This window comes from Elephas maximus, chromosome 8 (genome assembly GCF_024166365.1).
Source record: "Elephas maximus indicus isolate mEleMax1 chromosome 8, mEleMax1 primary haplotype, whole genome shotgun sequence".
NCBI classification, from domain to species: Eukaryota; Metazoa; Chordata; class Mammalia; order Proboscidea; family Elephantidae; genus Elephas; species Elephas maximus.
Genome location: NC_064826.1, coordinates 47,769,150 through 47,794,758, shown reverse-complemented (window position 1 = coordinate 47,794,758; position 25,609 = coordinate 47,769,150). Strand labels below are relative to the sequence as shown.

General features: G+C 38.5%; 1 protein-coding gene across 2 annotated transcripts in view; it reads left to right on the top strand.

Moving 5' to 3' along the window:
• The window catches only part of MAGI2 (membrane associated guanylate kinase, WW and PDZ domain containing 2), a 1,497,921-nt gene that overhangs the window by 1,391,045 nt on the left and 81,267 nt on the right, over positions 1–25,609 (top strand). For both annotated transcript variants that reach the window (XM_049894296.1, XM_049894295.1), the window contains 2 exons: positions 2,424–2,643; positions 3,907–4,050. In XM_049894296.1, the coding sequence (XP_049750253.1) occupies positions 2,424–2,643; positions 3,907–4,050 (364 nt within the window). The remainder of the gene's footprint in view (positions 1–2,423; positions 2,644–3,906; positions 4,051–25,609) is intronic.

Genomic DNA, 25,609 nt, shown 5'->3' with positions numbered 1-25,609 from the left:
AGGATATTTCATACCAGTATCATACAGATAATGAAAATGACTGTGCTATAACTTAAAACAATGTGACTTCTAAATGAAGCTATTTCCAGAAAGGAATGGACACATACTGATAAATGTCGCCCAGTTCGATTCCTTTTGTTAAACGCATATATTTGCATAGTTAAGCATCTTATTCAAAGCATATTTTGAATAACTCTGTTCTCAGCATGCATGCTTTCAGTAGGTGAGTGGACAACTTGCTGAGGCATAAAGTCTGAATATTAAAACTTACAAAAGAAATGTCTCATCTCTGCAGGGTGAAATAAATGTGATTTACTCAAAGGTTGATTAACATAACTACATTTACTAACCCCTTTCCAAGAAGGCCAGGTGAACACACCCTTTGCTATGTGCTTTCATTGCATTCTTACCAAATATTAGATCACACTAATGGCAGTCGCTCAGGTGTCTTAGTCATCTAGTGCTGCTATAACAGAGATACCACAAGGGCATGGCTTTAACAAAGAGAAATCTATTTCTTCACAGTAAAGTAGGCTAGAAGTCCAAATCCAGGGCATCCGCTCCAGGGCAAGGCTTTCTCTCTCTCTGCCTTCTCATCAGTTTTCCCCCAGGCTAGGAGCTTCTCTGCACAGGGACCCCGTGTCCTGCTCCCGGGCACTGCTTTCTGGGTGGTATGAGGTCCCTCCCCCCTGCTCCCTTTCCTTTCCTTCTTATCTCTTGAGAGATAAAAGGTGGTGCAGGCCACACCCCAGGGAAACTCCCTTTACATTGAATCAGGGATGTGACCTGGGTAGGGGTGTTAACAATCCTACCCTAATCCTCTTTAACATAAAATTACAATCACAAAAGGGAGGACAACCACACAATAGTGGGAATCGTGGCCTAACCCAGTTGACATGTATTTTGGGGGGACACAGGAAACCCTGGTGGCATAGTTGTTAAGTGCTACAGCAGCTAACCAGGAGGTCGGCAGTTCAAATCCGCCAGGCGCTCCTTGTAAACTCTATGGGGCAGCTCTACTCTGTCCTGTAGGGTCGCTATGAGTCCGAATGGACTTGATGGCAGTGGGTTTGGTTTTTTTGGTTTGACAGTTCAATCCATGACTTCAGATGAGTGCTTTTTTAAAAAGTATTTAATAGTAATCAGCATCAGTGAGACCAAAAGCTGGTAAAGAAACAAACTACTCTTAAAGGTAAAAATTCTGCTGGTTTTGAACATGTTCTTCACACATTTCAGCTTTTCATTGATGCTAATTATTTTCTCAGTTTTTCATAACCTTCATACTATTTTTAGATGAGTTTATTATATAGAATGTATTTTTAAGTCTACCTGCATCCCCAAGTAGCTCATTATAGATTGTTGCCATGGCAGTAAGCAAGGAGCTGCCCTGGTGGCACAGTGGTTAAGAAAGAGCTTGGCTGCTAAACAAGAGGTCAGCAGTTCGAATCCACCAGCCGCTCCTTGGAAACCCTATGGGGTGGTTCTACTTTGACATATAGGGTCACTATGAGTCAGAATTGACTCAATGGCAATGGGGTTTTATACCAATAATGATAATATTTTTAGTTTTATTAAAGATTCCATAATCATTGGTATTGACTATTTTAGTCCCCTTTTGGAACTGAGAACCTCCCTCAGCTTAGAGCAGTTTGGATTCACAAAACAGCACTAGACTCCTGACTCTGGTCTCTGTATTTATTTTATTAGTAATTGTATCTAGAAACAAGCATAGCGCAAATGTTGGACATTATCATTTTTGCCTTCCCTTCCATCTTATAGCCACAATAATATCTGATAATCATCTTAATAGCTATTGTCTAGTATTTAAGCCTCTGAGTAATGTATTTCTGTTTTTACCAATGACCTTCTATTTGATTTGTAGTTGATGATTTTACCTTGTTATCACTCCTTTAACCTCTATAAGGTGTTCAAAAAGACCTAACATAGCAGGTCAAATAGTCTTTAATTATGTGTTTGTAAAGTGTTTATAGATCACTTCAATCATGTTTTCGTGAAGTTATGAATGATCTGCCAGGGGGTGAGAGAGAAAGGGAGAGAATGAGAGATTGGGAGAGTTGATATACTGGTATTAAGGCTGACTAATATTGCGGGGATGTTAAGTGTTTAATCCCCTAGGTTTGCTGTTTTATAGTTTTTAAATAGCCAAAGTGAGTTATCCTGAGTCTTTTTCCATAAAGTTCTAGTTGAACTATCATTTTTACCTTGATTTCTTAAGGAGTCAAATAAAAAAATATAAAATGTGGCATTTATCAAAATTTTTAAATAATATGCTATAATCTTCTCATAATCCTGAACATGCAAGAGGACCACCAAGAGAAGTGCCTCTCACGAGAGGTCATGCATTCATTCTGTCTCTTTAGAATGCTGAGATTCCAAAGCAAACCCCATTTCCATTTATCTAGTTACAGGTCAGAAGTAAAAGCCAGGCAAGATGTGAAACCAGACATCCGACAGCCTCCATTCACGGATTACAGGCAGCCCCCACTGGACTACAGGCAGCCCCCTGGAGGGGACTATCAGCAGCCCCCACCCTTGGACTACAGGCAGCCTCCACTGCTGGACTACAGGCAGCACTCCCCTGACACCAGGCAGTACCCTGTGTCAGACTACAGGCAGCCCCAGGTACCTTGGCCCCCAGACCATGGCAGGCCCGTGACCAAGCAGGATGCAGAACAAAGAGCACCCTTTTGGGATAGAGAGCCAAAGTTCTACTCCTAGTCCTGTTGTCATCAGGATGACACCATCATCCTTACAACTCTCTGGACAACTAAATCTATTTTGGAATAAATGGCAGGACACTAAATAAATATAAACATGTATATAGTGGGTGAGTGTTAATAGGATGAACTAATTCCTGCTGATATTAGCTAGCTAACTCCTGGCACATTGCCTTTTCAAAGTTTGAAAATGTTCTTATCTGAGACCTCAGAGGGTGCTACTAATTCAGAAAAATTTCCAGATGCCAGCAATGAAGGTATTTTAAGTCCATAATTCTTTACAGGGCCTCTTACCTGTAAATAATTATGGGGTAAAGGACCAAGCCCTTCAGTAAAAGGTCAAGCCTGGCTGCAGTCTTCCAAAGTGCAGCCTCTGCAACAGCTATGGAGCCACTGTCTGCACACAGTGTAGTTGTTGGGATGAGTTGGTCATATTGGATGTATCCCCAGGGGACTTCCAACCTCTCTGAGCTTCAGTTTCCTAAAGGGAGGGTCCACCTTCAGGCCACGGTGAGGATCCAATGAGATACACTCATGACAAGTACCCAGTCCAGAGTGTGGCAGCTAGTAAATACTCAATACTTGGTAACTAGATACAGAGATATAAATTAAGTACAATTTCAACTCTATCAGATTATACCGCGCTTTATTGTCAATTGATCATCTTTTTCCCCCAAATTTTACGATGAATAGTGAAAGTTGGAGAATACTGGACATATTACACTTTATGTAGATGAAAAATTGCATTTTGTATACTTCAACTTGATATTCAGTTGTCTGTGCAATAGAAAACTAAAGTAAAATCCTGTTAAATTTTATTTCTCTCATCAGCAAACCCTGTAATTTACACACATGAACACACATGATTTTGACGTGTGTATTTACTATTTACTCTGTAATAATTACATGTTTGCCAAGTAAACTAACTTATACCAAAATAAACAAGTTGCACTGTAGCTCTTTTAATGACCAAGTAAACTGTATTCTGGTCTGCTCAGAGCTTCTGGAATTTTGTCTTGCATTTTGCTAGGTTGTGAAGTCAGGTTACTTCTCACAAGGTCGTATCATGTGGAGAATGTTAACTGAGAGAGGAGAACAGAGAGACTGACCATAGAAGCTTCTCTGATATTAAACAATTGTTTATGCCATTTTCTCCCTAACCCCAAAGGATTTTGATTATTTCACTGTGGACATGGAGAAAGGAGCCAAAGGGTTTGGATTCAGCATCCGTGGAGGAAGGGAATACAAAATGGATTTGTACGTGTTGAGACTGGCAGAAGACGGGCCAGCAATAAGGAATGGAAGAATGAGGGTAAGAACAGTCTCTTTCTATAAAACAAACCAAAATAGAGCTGCTTAATTCTGAAAGAAAGACCCATTGTGGTATTACACTAGTGTTGAAGCATGCTATAAGCAAAGAGACTTGACACAGGTTTTGCCTTCCTTTCATTTTATGACCCAGTTTTTAAAGATTTTGGCAAACATTAAAGAATTATAATCTCATTTTCCTGCTTTTAGCCTCCTAACTTATAAACCTCATTATAGTGTTATTTTCCTAAGAAGAAAACTACAGAAAATAGTGGAAATGAAGGCATGGCTCCATCATTTTTTCTATAGTTTGGTAATTCCGTTTTCATCTGATACTGAATCTTTTGAAATTTATTTTTGGTTTTCGTGGGGTCCCCCCCCAACACATTTACTAATCAAACGGTTCTGTGTTTCTTGGAAATACCTCTTTTGTGGCGATTGGTCTTTTGGCTTTGATGTTGTACAGACAAGATTAGAAGAAAAGGAATTAGGCTTCTTGAATACAGATTGTCCTTAAAAAGAGTAACAGAAATTTTCCAATTAGAGTGTAAATTGAGGGTGGAATTTTTAATGTAATAGTTACAATGAGGCATCTAATTCATGGGTAACTGATTCTTCATCTAAAGGTGCAAAACAAAACTTAATAACAGTATAGAACATTGATCTCTCTATGTATAAAATTACAACTAGTAATCTCATAAAAACTTGGTGCTGTAGAGTCAATTTTGACTCAGCAATCCTACAGGACAGTAGAACAGCCCCATAGGGTTTCCAAGGCTGTGATCTTTACAGAAGCAGACTATCACATCTTTCTCCCAAGGAGCAACTGGTGGGTTCAAACCACTGACCTTTTGGTTAGTAACCAAGCAATTTAACCACTGCACCACCAGGACTCCTCACAAGCACGTAAAAAAAGGAACCCTGTTGCCATCAAGTTGATTCCGACTCATAGCGACCCTATAGGACAGAGTAGAACTGCCACGTAGGGTTTTCAAGAAGTGCCTGGTGGATGAGAACTGCTGACTTTTTGGTTAGCAGCCGTAGCTCTTAACCACTACGCCACCAGGGTTTCCAAGCACAGAAGACAGGTTATTCATTCTTACACATAAAATCTAGTGTTCAGACTTGCCCTCCTCTTTGCTTTATAAGCTAATGCAGCAAAGCTGTGGTGTTCAGGCTCTGGAACCTCAGATTCTTTTGCTGAGCCTCATCAACCAAATTGCTTCTGGACAACTGAATCTGAGTTCTTAGAGATATTTTATTCCTGCCAACAAGTCTACTGTTTGCATAATTCTAATTTCCAAATCAAGGAATTGTCCACCCTGCAAAAAAAAAAAAAAAAGAAAGAAACCAGTGTCTATTTTGCTCCCTCCCTCCAAAGTCTTTTGACAACTAGAAAGTGTCAGAGCTGGAATTTGAATCCAGGCAAGGCTGACTCCAGAGCCTGGTAACCCCAACCCTGATCCAATACCAGCCTCCTCTTGCCCTGACTAGAGGTGGTCCTAAGGCTGCCATATTGGCTTCTTGGCTCCCTGAAAACCAGAAGGGCACCTTCCTAGCATGCTGCAAGCTCAGTTCGCTAGTAGCAAACAAAACAAATCTTTGCAGTGGAGGTGAAATCAACACGGCACAAAGGCCATGACAGGCCTGCCATTCAGGGATAGGTGTCCCCTGGTAGATCTGAAAGGTGGCCTGTGTAGGTAGCGATCATCTATTCAAAACAATGACCATATTTGTTAATAAGGGGTCTGAATAGCTGGCTGCTCAATATATACAGTACTTTCAAGGCAAAGAAGCCTAAATCGAGAAGTACCCTTATGTAAAAAGATGGCTCTTCATATAGAGTATAAACCAGAGCAGTGGTCCTCAGCATGTTCCCCCACACAAGCAGCATCAGGAATCACTTGGGAACTTGTTAGAAACACAAATTCTCAAGCTCCACCCTAGGCCCACTGAGTCAAAAGCTCTGGGTGCGGCCAGCAAACTGTGCTTTAGCAAGCCCTCCGGGTGGATCTATGTGCTTGAGAGCAACTAAGCTAGAGGGTAGGGCTTTGAACTGGTTGGTTCAGGCTTGAACCCCTGCTGAAAATTTGCATTTCTACCCCAGATATGAATTATAATCTACATTTAACAAGATTCCCAGGCGATGCTTATGTATAATAAAATTTCAGAACCACTGCTCTACTAGCGGTTCTCAGAATTGGCCCCTAACCAGCAGCATAAGCATCACCTGGGAACTTATTAGACATGTAAACTCTCAGCAGGGGTTTGAACCAGAACAGACCAGCTCCTAGCCTTGCTAGAGGGAAGGTGTCCTGACACAGATAGGGCAGGTGTAGCTCAGGCTTTGTTAATCCACCTAGATCCCCCCCCAAAGAGATTTCCATCCTCTTCCAGTGGTTTACCTGAGGTCCTTAATCCATGTAAACAGATTTAGAATTCTCTAGGCAGGTACTCAACTTTATGAAATATCCCTTTTCTTCTGGCAGGTGATAAAAATGAGTTGTTACCTGGGTTCCAGAAAATAGTATTTTCGTTTCCAGTCAACGATTATAAAAATGAACCATATTTCATCATTTTCTATGCCATTTTTATAAAGTAACCGATTCTTTGTACAAGGAATTATTGTGGCCAGTTTTAGAAAATATGGGATAGTTTAACTTAGATTACAGTATATATACTTGTAGCATTTAATTCTCAAAAAAAAAAAAAAATGAGCCAAGTGGGCATCACAGACATTTCATGCATCTGATTTCACCACTTGATTTTATCTCTGATCTTTAAAATAAGGCTGGGGCTTGGCAGGGAAGACCTGTCATCTCTTTCTGGACTATATTCAATATTCACATGTTTTGGGGTCTTCTCATTCATGAATTCCCAGGGTGCTAGACACCTTCTCAGGGAAAGGAGCTACTTCATGATGAAAATTCAAAGGTGCTCATTTTATTGTCAGAATTAGATAAATTCCCACTTTATCTACATATCCACATGGCACATAATTCAGATCCTGTTTTTATTTTCATTATCAATTTATTATTTAAGGCCTATCTGTTCTCCTTCATTAGTGCTTATCAATAACTGATAGTGGCTTTTAATCCATAGATGTGTTTGAATTATTCAGCAAGGACCCAGGATTGATCAGTATTTGCATGACTTAATAGTTTGATTATTTTAAACTAATAAATAAACTGGACAGCATATAGATTACCAATTTGAGAATTTCACAATAAAATTAGAGACTACTTTTTTTTATTTGAAGTTCCACCTTAGTATTATTGGTACCGAGATCCATATAAACCTTAAATATAATGTGCAGATCATGCTTACAAATAGAATGTGCAGATCATGCTTACAAGGCAGCTGTTAATTCCAATGGCCTTATGGCTTCTTTTGAGAAGTTCCAAGACTACTGAGAAAAGTGGATGAACTGGACATTCACAGGCTATCGTTACAAATATGCCGAAGAAGAAGAAAAGCTAGCACCAGGTTCTGCCCAGCCTTTGAAACACTCAGGCACACTTCTCATTGTTAATGCACTCCCTTCACCCTCAGTCTTAATGCATTAGTTCCTGTGTGCCCAAATTAAACACACACATTTCATGATCGAGTAATTTTGGAAAAAAATCTTTTTTTTTTTTTTTTTTTATAGTCAGAAGCCAAAGGAAAAAGCCAGGTAATGATCTGGAAATTACAGAATATCTAAGATTAAACCCAGTAGAGTAAAATTGCTCAAATCAGAATTACTACTGAGAGCTGGGGGATTCTGAAAAGTCATTTTTTGTAATCATTTATGAATTACTCTGCCCTTACACTAGGGAGGTAAATAATACTACTTTTGAACACTTAGATAATGCATCAGATTTTAGCCTCTGGACCTGAGAATTTTCCTGAGTCTTTTTACATTGGTCTTGGTTATAAGAAAATGGTGTTTTGTGCCTGTTTAATAGCACAGGACTTTGCTAAGAAAACTGTGAAAACCAGGTCGAATGAGTGTCAGAAGAGATGACTAGCGTGGGTGTAAGGACATCCTTCTCATACTGGGAATTCTGAAGAACTGTGGTACAGATGGAGCCCTGGTTGTGCAGTGGTTAACAAACTATGGCAGCTAACCAAAAGGTCAGCAGTTTGAATCCACCAGCCACTCCTTGGAAACCCTATGGGGCAGTTCTACTCTGTGCTATAGGGTCACTATGAGTTGGAATCGACTCAACAGCAGCAGGTTTGGTTTTTTTATGATACAGATAAATACTTTTAAAGTGTGTCTTGAGCATCCAAGTGGTATCCCAAGCATACAAGACACATGTCAATGATATTCACACATTAGGGGTTATTTTGTGGACCAGGTAAGAGTAAAGTAGACATATTCCAGAAATTAGTTATAGGTGAGTGATTTAATCCCAGTCTTTTTGAGCACCTACAGCAGTAACAATTGTCTTAACATAGATCTTCAGCAAGTTAGTCTGTTTGCCTTTGAAATTGATTAAATAAATATGCTCATTGTCTACGAGTGTATTAACAGGGACACATTAACCAGTAAGCAAGGTGCGCAGGGCTTGTGTTCACTTACTAATCTGTCCCCCACATGTCTGTCAGTTTGCCATACTGTGGGGGCTTGTGTGTTGCTGTGATGCTGGAAGCTATGCCACCAGTATTCAGATACCGACAGGGTCACCCTTGGTTTCAGCTGAGCTTCCAGACTAAGACAGACTAGGAAGAAGGACCCAGCAGTCTACTTCTGAAAAGCATTAGCCAGTGAAAACCTTATGAATAGCAGCAGAAAATTGTCTAATATAGTGCTGGAAGATGAGCCCCCCAGGTTGGAAGGCACTCAAAAGATGACTGGGGAAGAGCTGCCTCCTCAAAGTAGAGTTGACCTTAATGATGTAGATGCAGTAAAGCTTTCAGGACTTTCATTTGCTGATGTGACATGACTCAGAATGAGAAGAAACAGATGCAAACATCCATTAATAATCAGAACCTGGAATGTATGAAGTATGAATCTAGGAAAATTGGAAATCATCAAAAATGAAATGGAACATATAAACATCGATACCCTAGGCATTAGTGAGCTGAAATGGACTGGTATTGGCCATTTTGAATCGGACAATCATATAATCTACTGTGCTGGGAATGACAACTCAAAGACGAATGGTGTTGCATTCATCGTCAAAGAGAACATTTCAAGATCTATCCTGAAGTACAGTGCTGTCAGTGATAGGATAATATCCATATGTCTACAAGGAAGACCAGCTAATATGACTATTATTCAAATTTACGCACCAACCACTAGAGCCAAAGATGAAGAAATAGAAGATTTTTATCAGCTGCTGCAGTCAGTCTGAAATTGATCGAACATGCAATCAAGATGCATTGATAATTACTGGCGATTGGAATGTGAAAGTTGGAAACAAAGAAGAAGGATCAGTAGTTGGAAAATATGGCCTTGGTGATAGGAACAATGCCAGAGATCGAATGATAGAATTCTGCAAGACCAACGACTTCTTCATTGCAAATACCTTCTTTCACCAACATAAACGGTGACTATACACATGGACCTTGCCAGATGGAACATACAGAAATCAAACTGACTACATCTGTGGAAAGAGATGATGGAAAAGCTCAATATCATCAGTCAGAACAAGGCCAGGGGCCGACTGTGGAACAGGCCATCAATTGCTCATATGCAAGTTCAAGCCGAAACTGAAGAAAATCAGAGCAAGTCCACGAGAGCCAAAACATGACCTTGAGTATATCCCACCTGAATTTAGAGACCATCTGAAAAACAGATTTGATGCATTGAACACTAGTGACCAAAGACCAGACCAGTTGTGGAATGACATCAAGGACATCATCCATGAAGAAAGCAAGAGGTCACTGAAAAGACAGGAAAGAAAGAAAAGACCAAGATGGAAGTCAGAGGAGACTCTGAAACTTGCTGTTGAACTTTGAGCAGCTAAAGCAAAAGGAAGAATTGATGAAGTAAAAGAAGTGAAGATTTCAAAGGGTGTCTCAAGAAGACAAAATAAAGTATTATAATGACATGTGCAAAGAGCTGGAGATGGAAAACCAAAAGGGAAGAACACACTCGGTGTTTCTCAAGCCGAAAGAACTGAAGAAAAAATTCAAGCCTTAAGTTGCAATAGTGAAGGATTCTACCGGGAAAATATTAAACGACGCAGGAAGCATCAAAAGGAGATGGAAGGAATACACAGAGTCATTACACCAAAAAGAATTAGTCAGTGTTCAACCATGTCAAGAGGTGGTATATGATCAGGAACCGATGGTCCTGAAGGAAGAAGTCCAAGCTGCTCTGAAGGCATTGGTGAAAAACAAGGCTTCAGGAATTGATGGAATATCAATTGAGATGTTTCAACAAACAGATGCAGCACTGGAGGTGCTCACTCATCTATGCCAAGAAATATGGAACACAGCTTCTTGGCCAACTGACTGGAAGAGATCCATATTTATGCCTATTCCCAAGAAAGGTGATCCAACCAAATGTGGAAATTATAGAACCATATCATTAATATCACACACAAGCAAAATTTTGCTGAAGATCATTCAAAAATGGCTGCAGCAGTATATCAACAGGGAACTGCCAGAAACTCAGGCCGGTTTTAGAAGAGGACGTGGAACTAGGGATATCATTGCTGATGTCAGATGGATCCTGGCTGAAAGCAGAGAATACCAGAAGGATGTTTACCTGTGTTTTATTGACTATCCAAAGGCATTCGACTGTGTGGATCATAACAAATTATGGATAACATTGCAAAGAATGGGAATTTCAGAATACTTAATTGTGCTCATGAGGAACCTTTACATAGATCAAGAGGCAGTTGTTCGGACAGAACAAGGTGATACTGATTGGTTTAAAGTCAGGAAAGGTGTGCGTCAGGGCTGTATTCTTTCACCATACCTATTCAATCTGTATGCTGAGCAAATAATCCAAGAAGCTGGACTATATGAAGAAGAACGGAGCATCAGGATTGGAGGAAGACTCATTAGCAACTTGCATTATGCAGATGACACAGCCTTGCTTGCTGAAAGTGAAGAGGACTTGAAACACTTACTGATGAAGATCAAAGACCACAGCCTTCAGTATGAATTGCACCTCAATATGAAGAAAACAAAAATCCTCACAACTGGGCCAATGAGCAACATCATGATAAACGGAGAAAAGATCAAAGTTGTCAAGGATTTCATTTTACTTGGATCCACAATGAACAGCCATGGAAGCAGCAGTCAGGAAATCAAAAGACACATTGCATTGGGTAAATCTGTTGAAAAGAACCTCTTTAAAGCATTGAAGAGCAAAGGTGTCACCTTGAAGACTAAGGTTCACCTGACCCTAGCCATGGTATTTTCAATCACACGACATGCATGTGAAAGCTGGACAGTGAATAAGGAAGATGGAAGAATTGATGTCTTTGAATTGTGGTGTTGGCGAAGAATATTGAATATACCATGGACTGCCAAAAGAACAAACAAATCTGTCTTGGAAGAAGTACAGCTAGAATGCACCTTAGAGGCAAGGATGGCAAGACTGTATCTTACATACTTTGGACATGTTGTCAGGAGGGATCAGTCCCTGGAGAAGGACATCATGCTTGGCAGAGTACAGGGTCAGCAGAAAAGAGGAAGACCCTCAACGAGGCGGATTGACACAGTGGCTGCAACAATGAGCTCAAGCGTAACAACGATTGTAAGGATGGCTCAGGACCGGGAAGTGTTTTTTTCTGTTGTGCACAGGGTCGCTATGAATCGGAACTGACTTGAGGGCATCTTACAAGAACAACACAACAGCTAATCTGTAGTGCACAATTTCACATGTGTTTCACCACATCTTTGGTGAAACTTTGATGTAGTGAAAAACAGGTGAAATCGTGCGCTATGGATCAGTAAGTAAGCACAAGTAAGCCCGTGTGTATCTTGCTTATCGGGCAATCCTTCCTTGCTGGTAGAATGTAGGTTTTTTTGTTTTGTTTTGTTTTTCCCTCTTCGGGAAAGCATTGCACATTTATTCAATTTCTTTGTGAAGAAAAATTGATACTTTATTTCCACTTGAAGAAATGAGTCATACCATGCAAGTATCTCAAAATCCATTGATTTACTCTTATGTTTCTGACATAGTGGGTCCTAGAATCTTTTAAATGAGCACCTAGTTGATCCAAGAAAGAATATTATATCCTCTTCCCTGTGTCTATACTTTGGCTTGTAAATCTTACCCTCAAAAGGAGCCACATTTTCTCACTGAGGAAGGCAAAGTGATTCCAGTCATGGTTTGCCATAAGTATGTTCTCATATTTTGAGAGAACTCATTAACCTCGTATCTTATCAAAATATGTCAGAAACATAAGAGTAAATCAATGACTTTTAAAACTTGCTAAAAATTCTATTAGATGTAAATATGTTATTTAAGAAAAATATCTAAATATATATATTTCAACTAAAAAAAAAACTTGCTAAAAATATGACTATTTTTGGGCCCTTCCAAACCCTCATCCCCACTCCCAACCTCCAAAACTACAATCATGGCACATTTGGCTTGTTAAACCTAGAAACATTAATTAATCAGTTCACGTCTCTGAACATCAGTTTCCTGTTCTATAAAATAGAAGAATGATATCTGTATTTTAGAGTTGTTAAGAGGGTTTGAGAAAAATACCAGGAAGTATTATTATTATTACAAGAGTGAGGTATTAGTTTGGGGAATTAGATATTAAGATAGGTCATAGAATTGAGTAGGAGAGTTCAGTTAGAATAAACAAAAACCACATGGATCAGAAAAACATAAAATACTCACTTTATCATAAAGATATGGAGAGTAGCAAGTTTTTATTTTAATGACTAGATAGTTAATCTTGATGTACTAAAAGATAAAATGAAACACAATCTCTAAATCTAGAAAATATAGGGGAATGTGAAGGAGAAATATATAATCATCAAGTCCGAAGGTTTTACACAGTACTCAAGAAGGCTAATATCATAAAAGAAACTCAAATGGCATTCAGATTTTAAAAAGTGTAATTATTAGAAAATGTTACTGGGTCTACTTTTTTGGAAAAGAAGACGGGTTATAAGTTTGAAGAATAGCCTAATAAAGTTGATAGAGTTAAAATGTCATAACTGATGAATAAATCTCTGGTATAAAGCTCTCAAGGATATAATGTAGTTAAAAACAGAAAATAAATAGAAAACACAGCAAAGAATAATAAACATACAAAATGATTTATTGATGAGGCTCAGTGAAGCAGGGCACCTAAGAAATCAAGAGACATTTCGTGGGAAGGGATAGCAGTTTTAAGTGCTAAAATAAAAAAATCTGAGGGGCAAGAGAAAATCCGAAAGATCAAGTTTGTTCTCAAAAAGGTAAAATATATTCCTGTTTCCATAAAAGTAAAATATAGTCCCATTTCCATAAAATGTATTTTCTATTGTAAAAGCATTATTTTACAACTTCATCACCTTACAGCTACGTCAGTATATGTGCCTATTTAAAAAAATTTAGCATTGCATAAAACAGCTTATTTATAAAGTAACTTCTTCCTATAACTCCTGTGACACAAAACTCTGCTGTCTGCAGTGGGCCTTGGGGGGACCTCAAACATTTTGTTAGACTGAGCTATGTGGATTTCCAGTGTAGAAAATGGTGCTGCTTACCTCTCGTGTGGATGTGTAAATACAGATCTACATACACTTACAAACATACATATTGTGTGTATATATATATACAACATACTGTGTGTGTGTGTGTATATATACATATGCGTGTGTGTGTATATATATATACATACACGTGTGTGTGTATATATATAGACAGAGAGAGAGCCCACACAAAATTCTATGATAGCAGCTTCTTTTGAATTTGTCACCTTTCCTTCTGTGGTCCAGATAATCCCTAACATCACCAGCCTGTAACTACAAAAGTATTCTATTTTATATATTGCTTTTATTAAGCACAAAACTATATAGCAGAACATTTCTAACATACACATTATATTTAGACTTTACTGCACATCCTCACAAGATTTGTATTACAGGCTTTTAAATTCTCATTCTGGTGGGCAGAAGATGATTTATCATTTAAGTTTGCATTTGCATTTCTTTATTACAAATGATATTCAGCATTTTTTAGATGTTTTTTGGACTATTGTGTTCCCGCTTAAATAAATATGTCTGTTCATATTTTTCCTCAGTGTCTGTTGATTGTCTGTTCTTTTCATATTGATTTTAGAAGTGTTTTGTATGTTCTTGGTAATTGTTTTTCATTGATTAGTCTGTTACAAATATCCCAGTTTATAGCTTTTAGTTTCACTTTTGCTTTAGATGTCCTTTGGTAAACATTAAGTTCTTAATTTTAATGTAATTGACTTAATTACTGTTTTCCTTTATGGTATCCACATCTATGTCTTGAGAAATCATTCCCCAATGCATAGTTTTAAAGATCATATCCTATATGTCTCCTAGAAGTTTTATGGTTTTGCCATTCACTTATAAGGCTTTACTCACCTGGAATTGATTTTTCTGTATGATATAAGGTAGAGATCCTAATTTGGTATTTCCACATGGATAATTACCTGGCCTAGTATCCTTTATGGAATATTCCCTGATCATTCTAGAGCAATGACAGCTATATAATAAGTAAAATGTCTGTATATGAAATGGTCTGTTTAAAGATTCTTTATACTCTTTCGCTTATCTGTCTATTCCATATCAATACCACACTTACCCCACCTTTATAGTGAGTTTTGAATTTTGGTAGGGAAACTGCCTCTTTGCCAACACACCAGACACACATCTTAATTCTTCAGTAGTGTGTGGATGTTCTTGGGTCTTTGCCCTTCTATATGGGATAAAAATATATATATATATCCTATTTATTCATGATGTATCTTTATTGTTTAATTTGATTTTCTAATATTTTGTTTAGGATTTTTCTAGCTATGTTCATAAATAAGATGGGCCTGTAATTTTCCTTTCTTTTAGTGCCCTTGAATGATTTTGATATCAAGGCTATAGTAGCTTTATGAAATGAGAAGGAGAGTAATCCTTTTGTTGTTGTTGTTTCCTGGGAGACTTCATGTAACTTTGGAATTGTCCTTGAATGTTTGCCAGAACACACCTATAAATCCACTCAGGCCTAGTATGTTTTCTTCTTTTGAAAATTTCAAACCACTGATTGCATTTCTATAATAATCAGGGAACTCTCCAAGTTTTCTATTTTAAAAAATTTTTTGTCTTGAGTCAATTTTGATAAATTGCCTTTTTTCCTAGGAACTTACCTAATTCATCCTAGTTTTCGAATTTACTTATGATGTTTTTATAATATTTTTTTATTATATATTTTAATGCTTAAAACATTTGCCTTTATGTCCCCATTTTAATCTATTATTTGTGCTATTCAAATATTCTTTGTTTTTCTTTACTAATCATGCCAGAGATATATTCGTTTTCTACTTTTTCTTCTTTTCAAAGAACCAGCTTATATCTTTGTTCTCTCACTTATTTCTGTTGTTTATTTAACATTTCTTTCCTTCCATTTTCTTTGGGTTTACTCTGCTGTTCTTTTTCTTAAGTTGGATGCTGAGATTAGTAACTGTCAGCCTGTCTTCATTTCTGCTAATAAAGTATGAATTTAAGGCTATAGGTTTGATATATAGTATGTTCGTTATTTTAAGTTCTAAATATATTCTCATTTGCACTATGAATTCTTCTTTGACTCATGGATTATTTAGAAGGTGCCTTGTGTTTTTTTTTTTCTAAATATATGGGGATTTTCTGGTTCATTTTCTATTCTTGATTTCTAGTATAATTCCATTGTCTTCAGAGAACAGATGCTATTTGATTTCAATCTTTCAAATTTGTCATGGATGCTCTTTGACCTAACATACATTCAGCTTTGTGTATATGATCCATGTGTGCTTAAAACAAGCACATTCTGTAATTGTTGAGTGCGTTGTTCAATAGATGTGTCCACTGGATAAAGCTCAATTGTGCTATTCAAATATTCTATATTCTTACTAATTCTAATGTTTTTATTTATCAAATACTGAGCTAGGTTGCTAAAAATCTTTCTGTTCCTGTTTTTGTAAATTATTCTTTGAAGATCTGTCAATCTTTGTATGTTTTGAGGCCACGTTATTCAGTACTCGGATACTTAGTTATACTTTCCAGGTGAATTGAATCTTTTATCATTATGTAGCGACCTATCGTATCTCTGGCAAAACTTTTTGCTTTAAAATCTTTTTGTCCGATATTAACATAAATATACCAGTTTTCTTTGGTATATCTCTTATCCTTTTAATTCCCGCCTTTCTGTGTTCTCATATTTTAGGTGTTTCTCTTGTTGATATAGTTAGATTTTGTACTTTAATGATCTTTGCTTTCTAACTAGATCATTTTAATCAATATACATTCATTTTGATTACTAATATTTTTTATTTAATTCTATCATTTTATTTTGTCCATTTTTTAATTAGTCTGGCTTTTTCTGCCTCACTCTTTTTATTCTTTTTACCTTCTTCTGGACAGTCCTTTGGGGTCACCATTCATGCAGGTGTCTCCTATTAGACTCCCCATTTGCAGCCCATAAGCTTTAGTTCCTGTCCTTGATGCCCAGTCATCAAAATGGAAACTCAAGTTTCCCAAGGATGAGCAGGTACATTCTGGGTAAAACTATCTTTGACCTTTGTTTACGGTCCAGGAGTCTTGCTTTGTCTTTGTTTTTGGCGTCAGAGGATTCTTTACTTTCTTGCCAGCTTAGCAATGGTGGGACAGTTCAGGTATCTGATCCACCACATTGCTAGAAACAGAAGTTTCAGTCACATTTACCTTTAATGACCATATATGGTAGCTAGAATCACCTTCAATCTTAGAGCTGCCAGTGAGTCTCCCTCTCAAAGTGCCTTCCATCTAGGAGCCTCAAGGGTGCCTCACCTTTCTCCCTTTTCAAGACACAAATCTGATCTATCTGCCCATTCCTTAAAACCCTTCAGTGGTATCCCATTTCTTCATAAAGATCAGACCCCATAATGAGACTGAGGAGGTCCTCCATATCCCGGCCCCTGCCTCCCTCATCAGTTCATCTCATACCAGATTCCCCTTGTCGTCAGTGATCTGCCCACCAGCCTCTCTTAGTCTTTCATACATCCCCACACCTCAGTGGCTTTTGCACATGTTGCTCCTTCTTCCTGCAATGTTCTTCCCTCCACTCTTTACCTGGTTAACTCCTCCTCATCCTTCTCATCCCAGCTCAAGCATCATATCCTCAGAGAAGGCTTCTCTCTACTCTCCTGTCAGGTCCCATCCACCTGTCATCGGCTCTCTCAACATTGGGCACATCTCCTTTGTAACATTTGTCACAGTGCTAATTTAACATTTATATGGGTGATTATTTTGTCTGTCTTTCCGGAGACCAAGGTCATGAAAGTAGGAACCATGTTGTTCCGTGTCACCACTGTACCCTGATGGTGAATGCATATCATGGGCACTCATTACTGACTCAATGAATACATGAACAGAAGCCTTCAAAGTGCAGGACACTGTAGATTTGCTTTCCAGCTCTGGAAGTTAACTAGCTATGCTCGCTAAGTACATGGCCACAAAGACACCTGATGAACCAGGTCCTGGGATCACATAGATAACTGAGTATATGTGGCAACATTCAATCCAACTCATTTTCTTTTTTTTTTTTTGTGCCCTAGAGCCTTGCTGTAAACACACCATTCTTTTTGGGTACATTTAATTATTACAGATTTTGTAGTATCAGTGATGTAATATATATAAAACCCTATAAACCCATTGCCATCATGTTGATTCTGACTCACAGTGACCCTATAGAACAGAGTAGAACTGCCCTATAGGGTTTCCAAGGAGTGGCTGTTGGATTTGAACTGCCAACCTTTTGGTTGGCAGCAGAACGCTTAACCACTGCGCCACCAGTGCTCCAAAAAAACCGTACAGGACCAAACATTAAGAAATGCCTTTCATCTTAACTATGACATTTCAAGACTTGTTTTCCTCATGTGTAAACTTCTTATCACCAAATGTGGGTGACAAGGTAAAGAATGGAAATACAGTAAAATAAGGTCAAGCGGGAAACAATGAAGAACTTCAAAAACATGAGGTATGCAAAACATGACAAAACAAAGGGTTACAGGATGGGTGTGCTGGAGCCTAAAACGAAAGGTACACAGGAGAGCAGGGCAGTTGGTGAAGCGATAGGAAAAACAGAGCTTAGCAAAATCGGAGAACTGTGCGAGGTCAATGCAGATAATGAGCTAAGGAGGTAGGTGAAATCAAAAGCCCAAGAGAAGAGAGAACGAGTACTTAAGAAGGGAGGAAAGAAGTCTGACTAGAAAAATAAAACAATTGCTTGGGCTCAGGGCAATCATTCCAGGGTCCCTACACTGCAAGAATCTTCCAGTTAATGTTTGATCACCTATGGGTGCTGAGATCAGTAAACACAGAAAGCTCAACTCTGCATAAAGCCCACACATGTCATCGCAGCCCGTTTCATCCAGACACCCGGTTGTCCCTCAGCCATCACCTTTCAGATTGTGTCAACGTGAGATTTCACTTGTTTGGTTCTGCCTTAAGCCTTTTATGAAAGAAAAAAACTTCTCACAAAGATCAAATCCATTACCTTTTTTCTCTTCAAACTCTGACCTGGGAACACTGTTAAATGAGTTACAGAGATAACTTTCAGAAATGAGAGAGAGCCTCATGTTGATTAGAGAAGAGAACCGTGGGGAACAGAGAGGGCTTGTTTGGTGTTCTACTCCATTGTCAATTATTCAGGGGTTCATTATCCCACATGAGGAGGGCTCCATTTCTCTGCTCTGTTTCCTCTTCTATCGGATTCCCAACTTTGAACCATTTCAAAAGCACAAAAGCAGACTTCTCCATGAGGGCTAGTTAAACGTTTGTTTGGTAAGGAATCAAAGGGTTAGTGTTAGCATTGCAACTTGGTGAGCAAAGAGGTAGAAGATATTGAATAAATTAGAAGTGAGCGAAATCTTTGCCTTTTTTTTTTTGCCTATGGAAAAGAATGAGAAAGTTTACAAACCACTACTGTGATGTGAAAAACACATTTTACTTACCTCTTCAAAGAGGGGAAGACTTGTGAGTGGAGTTGTCTCTTTTATACAAGGCCATCACTTGTCTTTTTGTGAGAATGAATCAAAATTTCCTCCATCTTCATTTTTACAAAATGTCTTCCCAGTGTTTATGCATATCTGCCATTGACTTGAGATTCTCTGTCATTTCCTGTCTCCCCTAAGACCTAAAGTTCTTCTGATGGATGGGCAGGGAGTCATTCAATTTGCCCAGCTTACCACTCAACTCCTCTGTTTTAATCAGAAAATGGGTGTGAAGTACAACTTCACAGAGAATCTGGTTTACACAGCAGGGTGACTCAGAAGCTATTGAGGGCCAGGACTCTGCTCCTCCAATGTGATTCTTGGACCATTCATGCATCTTCTTCAGGGTGCTCCAGGAAGCTGCCCTTGTTAGCAATACCCCATTCTCAGACCATGTCCTCTTCCTTCCCTGTGGCTGCTTCTCTGGAACCTGATCCATTGAACATAAAAATGGCTTTGCTCCTGCCTATGGTATGTTGCTGCCTCCTTTTGCAATATGGCAAGGTCAATACCCTGTCTGACCCCTGGCTGGTTAAACTTGACAAGATACTTGTTTTAAGTAAGTACTTTTTCCCTACATTGGAAATCATCACCTGTGCTTGATCCTGTATAAAACAGCACAGTCCTCAAGGCTGGCCTATGCCTCATAAACTTTGAGGGATAGATGTAGACTGACTTCTCTCCTGCATGCCTAGGCTGAATTTTCCACTACTTGTTGGAAATCTAAGGAGTCCCTGGATGGTGCAAACAGTTAATGTGCTCTGCTGCTAACTGAAGGGTCAGAGGTTCAGGTCCACCCAAAGGTACCTCAGAAGAAAGTCTTGGCAATCTACTTGGGAAAAATCAGCCATTGAGAACCTTATGGAGCACAGCTCTATTCTGACCCACATGGGGCCACCATGACTTGAAGGCAACTTGACAGCAACAGGTTACACGTGGTTCGATAGCCAAGGTATTCATTTTCTAAATCTAATCAGCCACCAGTTTCTGTCATGCCATCTCAGTGTCTCATGTTTTTGTGTAATTATCGGCCTAAAGGTGGAATGTAACACTGATCTTCAGTGTTAGCAATATTAGTCTCTTCCAGGAGGAAAAGGAGACTCCTCAACCTATTAGCATTACTACTTTGCTTGTGTATGGGACCTTAGGAGAAGAATGGCTGAGCCCAGACAGGAAATTTAAGGTCAAAAACTTCCCCAGATCCAACTAAGCAAAGAGAGGAATTAATGAGTATTGGAAAGGGGTCATTTTCAAATATTGTCTTCCTAACTCCAGAAGGGGAAAGGGCAAGGAAAAATGGGAAGTGAACCTAATATCAAAAGGAATTGGGGAGCAAGCTGCTGAGTCAACGCTCACAATTAGCTGTTTAACTTGGCATTGTGCTCAGTCCTGAGCAGGGGCTGGCCTGAAGGAAGCCAGAACACCTTGCTTCAGCCTGTGTCTTTCTAGAAATGCATATTTAACATTAAGGCAACTTAAATCAGATCCCAAATTATTCATCCTCTCAATTCATTCTTTTGCCACTACCTCCATTCAGACTCTCATTTTCATTATCCTGAACTATTCCAGTAGCCAGATGGGTCCCACCTGCCTCTAATTCCTCCCATTCATGCATCATACTGTCACCAAAATTATATTCCTAAATCAGAGGTGTGATGTATTTTTACGCAAATAATCCACACCTTCTATGTTTGTTTGCCAGCCCCACTCATGCCAATCCTCTTCCACATGTTGCTATTAAAAAAAATTTTTTTTTGCATAGCGAGCTATCAAAATACCTGGGGGGAGAGGGGGTTAAAAATATGGTAATAAAATTGTCTTTCCCCTCAAAAGTCTTCAGTAACGTGCCTTTGCTTGCAGGGTAAGATCTAAACACATTAACCAGTCAAAAAAAGGCCTTCCAGTCTGTCCCAATGAGACTTTCCTTCCTTATGTTAGTCCCTGAATTTATGCTCCACAATACACACTGCTGTTTTCACACTCTCATGTCTGTTCTTGTCCAGTTATTCCCAAATGGAATTTCTTCTCTGTCCATTTCTTTCCTTAAAACCCTACTTAGCTTTCAAGGATGTATTAAATATTTCCAGCACCTTGAAGCCTTCCCCAATTTCTACCTCTCACCTCCCGCTCCTACTCTCATTCTAATGAAATGCTTCTTCATCAGCACTCCAACAGCATACTTTTGGGTATATTTTTTATTATGAAATAGCTCAAAGTAGTAAATATATATATATGTGTGTGTGCATATATGTATATATATATATATATATATATATATATATATATATATATATATATATTGTTGACGTTCAGTGCCATCAAGTCAGTTCTGACTCATAGCGACTCCATGTTCAGCAGAACGAAACACTGCCTGGTCCTGCGCCATGCTCACAATCCTTGTTATGCTTGAGCCCATTCTTGGAGCCACTGTGTCAGTCCATCTTGTTAAGGGTCTTATTCTTTTCCACTGACCCTGTACTTTACGAAGCATGATGTCCTTCTCCAGGGACTGATCCCTCCTGACAACAGTCCAAAGTATGTAAGACACAGTCTTGCCATCCTTGCCTCTAAGGAGCATTCTGGCCGCACTTCTTCCAAGACAGATTTGTCCGTTCTTTTGGCAGTCATGGTGTATTCAATATTCTTTGCCAACAACATAATTCAAATTAATCGATTCTCCTTTCATGTTCCTTATTCATTGTCCAGCTTTCGCATGCGTATGAGGCGATTGAAAACACCATGGCTTGGCACACCATAGTCTTCAAGGTGACATCTCTGCTTTTTAACACTTTAAAGAGATCTTTTGCAGATTTGTCCAATGCAATGTTGCATCATTTGATTTCTTGACTGCTGCTTCCATGGGTGTTGATTGTGGATCCAAGTAAAATGAATTCCGTGTGTGTGTGTGTGTGTGTGTGTGTGTGTGTGTGTAAACAAACCCATTGCCATCAAGTTGATTCCAACCCATAGCAACCCTATAAGACAGGGTAGATTTGAACTGCTGACCTTTTGTTTAGCTGCTGAGCTCTTAACCACTGTGCCACCAGGGCTCCATGTAACCACTTCCTAGCTAATAAATACAACAATGCCAGTAATTTTGAAGCATTCTCTATGTCCTTTCCCTCTCATTCTTCGGCCTCTCGGAAGTAACTCCTCTCCTGAATTGGCGTTTATCATTACTTTGCTTTTCTTAACCACCTACCATGTGTGGATACACCCTTTAACAATTTACTATTTAGTTTCGTATGTTTTTGAACTTTAGAGACATACATTTAATTGTATTTTCTTGTTTGTTTTAGCTCAACATTGTCCATGTAATTCATCCATCTTGATGTGTTACAGTAGCTTTGTAGTTTCCTATTATATGAATCCATTTTCCTTTTGATGGATATTAGGGTTGTTTCTAAAATTTTGCTATTAAAAACTTTTCTGTTATGGACAGTTTTCTAAAAGTCTCCTGCTTATATGTGTAAGATTTTCTCTCAGAATATACCTAAAAGTAAATTTTCTAGGTCATGGGATCTGAGCAACTTCAAATTTACTAAAGAATACAAAACATTTTCTAAAGTGTTTGTACTAATATATGCTCCCACACACAGTATTTGAGCCTCTCTTACTTTACATCGTTGTCAGCATTTGATATAAAACTGATATTAAATGCTTATTACTATGGTAGATAGGAAACAGTATACTCTTATGGCTTTAATTTTCCTCTTGATTGGTAATGAACATCTTTTCATGTTTGAGCCATTCATTCTCTTCTGTGATATGTATGCGATGTCTCTTGTCCACTTTTCTATTCTTATTGTTGTCTTTTTCTTATTGATTTTTTATACAAGCTAGATAGTAAATGTTTGTTGGTTTTATATGTTGCAAATGTCTTCCCAGTTTATGGCAGCTTTTTTATGATTTCTTTTGATAAAATAAAATTCTTATTTTGTGTGTGTATAATCAAATATATTAACACTACTGTATGGCTTGTATTTTTGTCCTTTAAGAAATTCTTTCTTACCCTAAAGTCATGTTCCACTGCCATTCATAAGGTTTTCAGTGGCTAATTCTTTTCAGAAGTAGCCTTCCAGGTCCTTCTTCCTACTGCGTCTTAGTCTGGAAGCTCAGCTGAAACCTGTCCACCATGGGTGACCCTGCTGGTATCTGAATACCAGTGACATAGCTTCCAGCATCACTGCAACATGCAACCCCCCACAGTTTACAACAAACTGACAGACACATGAGGGTCAGGAAAGGTGTGTGTCAGGGTTGTATACTTTCACCATACCTATTCTATCTGTATCCTGAGCAAATTATCTGAGAAGCTGGACTATATGAAGAAGAACAGGGCATCAGGATTGGAGGAAGACTCGTTAACAACCTGCGTCATGCAGAGGACACAACCTTGCTTGCTGAAAGTGAAGAGGACTTGAAGCACTAACTGATGAAGATCAAAGACCACAGCCTTCAGTATGGATTACACCTCAACATCAAGAAAACAAAAATGCTCACAACTGGACCAATAAACAACACCATGATAAACAGAAAAGATTGAAGAGAAGGCAAGATTGAGCAGAATCTTGATGGACCTTCAATAGGTAGATATGAGGAAGGAGAGAAGGAATTCCAAATACCAGTGGGAGTATCATAGAGCAGGACAGAAGACACACAAGACACAGCCCTGTCTCCCGGGTACCTTCCGATCTCATGGGAAAGATTATAAATAACCCTCAGGACTCCAGAGAATCTCTTGGGGCAGGAATGCAAGCAGGGAAATAAGAAGGAGGTAAAGTTAGCAGGAAACTGAGTACCATCCCATACCCCCACTCCTGTTTCAACCAAAACAACTCTGCTCTTATGTATCATGTACTGCCTTTCTCAAGTAAAATTTCATCTGTAACAGGGTTTCCACTGCTAAACAAAAGGTTGGTAGTGTGTTTGGCCCTTTCCTTGTTTTGTGTGACTGATCCATGTGGCCTTTTAGGTGACCCTATGGTAGCTTTTGCTTTGGTTATTTGCCTTGCACACTTCTGTGAGTCCTACCTGGGACAGATATCAACTTGAGTCTGGAACCAAACCCTTTTTTAAAGAGAGCTGGCCCAAGGAGTACGTGGGGCAAGCTACAGTCCATCCCTTAATGTAGATCCCTTGGTGGGAAAAGGAAGCCCTTCTGACACGTCTACTAGGAATTGGGGCAGTGACCTTGAACAGTAAATACTAGGAACTCCTACAGGATCACCAATAGGAAGTATGCAAATGCAGCATGGCAGACTCCTTTGGGATGGGTATGCTTCAGGCCTGAGCTCCCACCTGAAGGTAAATTAGAGAGGACTGTAGTTGGAAAAAAAAAAAAAAAAAAGATGTGTCATATGAGAAACTACACAGAGTTGGTATCTAGTATAGAAGAGAGTAGGGTTATAATTAATCAGTGAATTGTAGCTTTTAAGCTGTTGGTTGTTTCTTTTCCCATTCATTTGTGCAGGATTTTTTAAATTATCCTGACTACTGTTTTACCCTGGACACATCTGAGTGCCCTGGAATAAAGTGAAAACATGTAAATTTTCCATGTAGTCGTCCAGGTATCCATGTAATAGAAATACACTGGAAATGTCTGGGAGAACTTAGTAACAGTTAAAGAATGGGACAAAGAAGTATGGCATAGCTATCTATGCCAAGAAAGATACTGTCTCTTGATGCAGCAAGTGGACCTACGGAATAAGAGCTTGGGGAAGTTCATATTTTATGAACTTTAGTGTAGCTTATTAATAATAGGTAGCATTAGTGTTCCATTAAGAGAGGCAAAAGCCCTACCTTTTTAGTGATACATTATTGTTTTCAAAACTTTGTTGAGAATATCTAAATTAGAAAAGGGATAAACTCATTTTTAAAAGCTCCTGAGGTAATTCTGATGCATACTCCTGGGTGAAAGCCACTTTTCAATAGGCTGGAATAGGCAATTGGGCATTAAATGCACTACTATTGTAAGATATACAACATAAAGGGGAAAAAACAGTTAATTCTTTATACCTCAGTTGTTTCCTAAATATTTCACTAAGAAAATGACAGGATAGTTAAAATAATTCTACTTTTATTGAAATGATTAATACTTTGGGAAAAACTATTTTCATTTTCTAAAGACCTCTCTCAAGCAGCTATAGATTAACTTCTAATAAAACCTTTGTTTGCAAATTACAATTAAAATATTTGACATAGTAACTGGTATTTAATGCATTTCATGATACATCACAAGTGAAGTGGAGAAGTGTAGGTATTGTTCTTAAACCTGGAGTTCTGATAATTGTTCATTGTCTATAACCTAAATATTTGAGAAATTATTAATTTGCATTTGAAAATGGGGTAAGAGTAAAAACCTCCAGCCCTACAAGATATCAAGATTATTTATAGGGCTATACTCACTATGAGTTGCAATCG